At 42.0% G+C, this 5,000-nt stretch overlaps 1 protein-coding gene across 1 annotated transcript in view; it reads right to left on the reverse strand.

Moving 5' to 3' along the window:
• The window catches only part of LOC311229257 (kalirin-like), a gene marked incomplete at its 5' end in the record, with an annotated part of 611,135 nt that overhangs the window by 577,649 nt on the left and 28,486 nt on the right, over positions 1-5,000 (reverse strand). The window contains 1 exon segment of the mRNA XM_084315324.1: positions 1,297-1,419. Coding sequence (XP_084171450.1) covers positions 1,297-1,419 — 123 coding nt within the window.

Here is a 5,000-nt window from a genome sequence, read left to right on the forward strand (position 1 = left end):
ACTGCACCTCCTCATCCATCACGCTCAACATAGGGGCCCCCCAGGGCTGTGTTCTGAGCCCCCTCCTCTACTCCCTGTACACACATGACTGCGTGGCACAGCGGAACAACAACATAATCATCAAATTGGCTGATGACACAGTAGTGGTGGTCCTGATCTCTGCCAACGACGAGAGGGCCTACCTAGAAGAGGTAGAGAATCTGTCACAGTGGTGTCAGGAGAACTGCCTCTCCCTGAACGTCAGCAAAACAAAAGAGATGATTGTGGACTTCAGGAGGTCGGGGGTCAAGGACTACAGCCCCCTCAGCATCGACGGGGCACCGGTTGAGAGAGTGAACAGTTTCAAGTACCTCGGAGCCCACATATCCGAGGACTTGACATGGACCACACACATTGACAGTGTTGTGAAGAAGGCACAACAACGCCTCTACTTCCTCAGGCGCCTAAGGAAGTTCCAAGTCAGTCAGAAGATCCTTAAGAACTTCTACTCATGTACAATAGAGAGCATCCTGACTGGCAACATCACCTCCTGGTTTGGGAATAGCACTGCACAAGACCGTAGCAGACTACAAAGAGTGACACGTTCAGCCGAACGCACAATTGGAGGGGGGCTTCCCACCCTCCAGAACATTTACAACAAGTGGTGCAGGGGTAAGGCTAAGAGAATCATCAAGGACTCCAGCCACCCGAACAACTGCCTCTTTGAACTGCTGCGGTCAGGCAAGCGATACCGGAGTCTCAAGGCGAGCACAGAAAGACTCAGAAGAAGCTTCTATCCCCAGGCCATCAGGCTGCTCAACGAACAATAAACACTATGCAACAACCATCAAATGCACACAGCACACACACCCACACGCACACACTCACTTAAACAAACAACACACTGCAGCACCCACTCTCCACACTTTAGATCACCTAAACACACTTTACACTTTATATTTATTGGTAAAGGATTTGCACTACAACTCGTACACCTTACTGTAAATTGTACCTAAATTGTACCTCATCCCATTTCTGCTCTGCACTATATAGTATTGTATATTAGTACATTGCATAGTATATTGTATATTGTATGGTAACTCAGTTACTTCTATTCTGCATCGAACATTGTACATATGTCTATACTGAACACTGTGACCTCTATTTTTACTTCTATTCTACATGCTATACTATTTTATTTCATACTTATCTTGTCTAGCACAGTCTCTGGAGCGTAACAGTAAGAAGCATTTTGTATAAAAGTATTCTGTACTTCTGTATGACAACTATTAAAGAAACTTGAAACTTGAAACGTACCATGGAGTTCATGGCGAAGTGGTTGTGCTGCGTCTGGAGGTCCATGGCGTGTTGATAGCCGACCCCGATCTCCGTGTGGCTCTGGAGGAACACCTCCTTGTTATGGCTGATCCAGTCAAACATCTGAAACCACAACACAAGCGGAGACGAGTAGGAATTATCATCAAACGTGACTTTACACAGTTACTTTAATAACTTATACAGTACCTTTCAGGAAACCCAAGGACGCTTTACAAAGCAACAAAAAAGATGCATAAGGAATAAACTAAATCAATAGTAATAACACTAAAGGACAGGGAGACGACTAGAGGCCGTAGGCCTTCGTGAGCAGGTGTGTAAAGGAGCCCAAGGATGTGGTGGAATGGATCTCAACCAGGGGAGAGTTCCAGAGGGTGGGGAGCAGAGTGGATCTCAACCAGGGGAGAGTTCCAGAGGGTGGGGAGCAGAGTGGATCTCAACCAGGGGAGAGTTCCAGAGGGTGGGGAGCAGAGTGGATCTCAACCAGGGGAGAGTTCCAGAGGGTGGGGAGCAGAGTGGATCTCAACCAGGGGAGAGTTCCAGAGGGTGGGGAGCAGAGTGGATCTCAACCAGGGGAGAGTTCCAGAGGGTGGGGCACTGGGGCCTTAGGCTCCGTCCCCAAGAGTTGTAGGTGGGTGTGGGGGATGGGGAGCAGATGAGTCCAAACTTAAAATAATTTATTATCATTATTATTTATTTAGCACAATTTGTTAATAAATATATATATAATATTGCAGCGAGCATTGTCTGCATCTAGCTTTGTAAAGTGTCACCACACTTGCAACCGTTTTGTGCAGACCGTTTGAAGTGTGTATTGTGCGCGTGAACGTTGACGTGAATGTGCGGCACACTTCATAGGTTTCGTTTTGCGGTAAACTAAACGTTGACGTCACCGGACTTAAAAAAAAATATACTAAAAATTAAAAAATTTAAATTACAGTACTGAAATGTGGCACCGGTGGATCTCATATGAATCGGTACTCGGTAGTACCGACGTGATTCGTTCGATACCCTGAAAAGTACCGGATTCGTACCCATCCCTAGCTAGCGGACACTGAAAATAAGTCTTTGTCAGATCGTAACTTGCCACAGCTTTTTTATTTACATAATTGTAAAAGAGATTTGGAGCTTAAACATGTAACATGTAACAATTGTATTGATATTTGTCATCTCCCCGTCTGTTTTCTGAACCGTTCATGAATGTCTCCGGTGCTGTGCGCTCTGTTCCAATGGAATCGTAATAATCTCGACCGTAAACTGATCAGATTGAAAATAAAAACACAACAACACAGAGGAGAGAGGAAACAGACTCTGTGTTATCAATATAAATACCAAGTCAGCCAGAAGATCCTTAAGAACTTCTACTCATGTACAATAGAGAGCATCTTGACCGGCAACATCACCTCCTGGTTTGGGAATAGCACTGCAAAAGACCAAAGCAGACTACAAAGAGTGACACGTTCAGCCGAACGCACAATTGGAGGGGGGCTCCCCACTCTCCAGAACATTTACAACAAGCGTTGCAAGGGGAAGGCTAAGAGAATTATTAAGGACTCGAGCCACCCGAACAACTGCCTCTTTGAACTGCTGCCGTCAGGCAAGCGACACAGGAGTCTCAAGGCGAGCACAGAAAGACTCAGAAGTAGCTTCTATCCCCAGGCCATCAGGCTGCTAAACGAACAATGAATGAACACTACACAACAACAACCACCAAACACACATAGCACACACATCCACACGCACACACTCACTTTAAACAAACACACTGTAGCACCCACTACACACACTTTATAGCACACACCCACTTTAAACAAACACACTGTAGCACCCACTCCCCACACTTTATATTTATGGATGAAGGATTGCACTACAACTCGTACACCTTACTGTAAATTGTACCTAAAATTGTACCTCATCCCACTTCTGCTTTGCACTAGATAGTACTGTACATTAGTACACTGCATAGTATTGTGTATTGTATATTATATGGTAACTCAGAACATTGTACATATGTCTATACCGAACAACTGTGACCTCATTCTTCTTCTAAATTCATGCTATATTATGTTATTATGTTATTTGATACTATCTTGTCTAGCACAGTCTCTGGAGCGTAACAGTAAGAAGCATTTTGTATGAAAGTATTCTGTACTTCTGTATGACAACTATTAAAGAACTTGAACTTGAACTTGAACTTGAACTTGAAGAGCACTGAAACAAGAATCTCTCTATTTCCCCTGCATTGAACCCTTCCTAACTATGTAGGTCAGTGGGCCAGCGCTCAGGCACCAGCAGGCTCCAGTTCTAAAACCTTGGTCAAGGGCGACGGCCGGAGTGTGTTTCTAGCAGGCTGTGTGTCGTTTGTGCATGTCCTTTAGGTAGCACTGCACCAAAAGACAATGCCGATTTGTTTAGCACATAATCAGACTCACACACATCCAAAAACTCTAAACAAGGACATTGGATCCTTGTATTGTGTTAATTACAGTATCATTTCATTGAGCTGTAATTAACACAACAAAATTATCCAATATCCTCAATGACATCACTGGTGGCCATATTCAAACTCTCTATTAAAATTGTATGTGTGTGAGATTATGTGTAAAATAAATCTGCATTGTTTTTTGGTAAAGTGCCCCTTTAATAGAGGCAGCCTGCTATTTGTCAGATGTTTGATTGTTCAGAATGGTGACTACTGTAGACCCAAATAAAACCAGGAATTACGAAAATGCTTTCTAGTCGCCAATTGTGAAAAGTTTAAACTTTTGAATGATGATACATGTCATTGACGATTGTCATTTCCGCATGCTAACTAACCTAAACCATGTCGGCAGTGTGGAACTATTACAAAGTGTCTCAGACAGATGTAACAAATGCCATCTGTAACGTAACAACCTATACTACTGCTAGTTTTAGTTGTTTTATTATAGATCCCCATTAGTCTACACACCAAAGTGAGACTACTCTTCCTGGGGTCCAAACATTAAAAATACAAACACACACAAAAAAGTTAAATAAAAATATAAAACCACAAACATTGAAGTACTCACAAGAAAACATCACAACAAACAAAACAGTGAATCAAAGCTCACTCAATATTCACAAGTCACAATTCTCCAACCATAAAATACAAATTAATTACATAGTCCGTCCATAAGAACAAAACAGATCAAAATCATTTATATGATTTTAACTCATAATATAGCATAACTTTTCTCAAGTCACCGATCACCTTTATATTTCCATACTAATTTCCATAATAAATCAATGGGCAAAATGTAACTCATTATTCATGAGCGCAATTTTAAACTTTTTTTTAAACATAAATTTGTTCCTTACCATAGTTATATTTCTCTGTATATTATTCCAATAAGCAACTGCTCTATACATTACCGTCTTTTTCAGAGTATTTGTTTTTGGTAACGTAACGGCCTATAATACTGCTATACCAGCTGTAATGTAACAACCTATAATACTGCTATACCATCTGTAATGTAAACTGACCTATAGCTACTACTGCTATAACAAAACAAAATAAATATCGGTATCATCAGTGTATCAGTCGATATGGCTCATAGACAATGGGTAAACTGTTGTCGGGGCGTCCCGAACTACACATGATGTGGAATAAGCACAACATACACAACAGTTGAGTCTACATTAGGGATGTCCGATATTATCGGCCT

This window comes from Notolepis coatsorum (genome assembly GCF_963971535.1).
Source record: "Notolepis coatsorum genome assembly, chromosome: 5".
Taxonomy (NCBI): Eukaryota; Metazoa; Chordata; class Actinopteri; order Aulopiformes; family Paralepididae; genus Notolepis; species Notolepis coatsorum.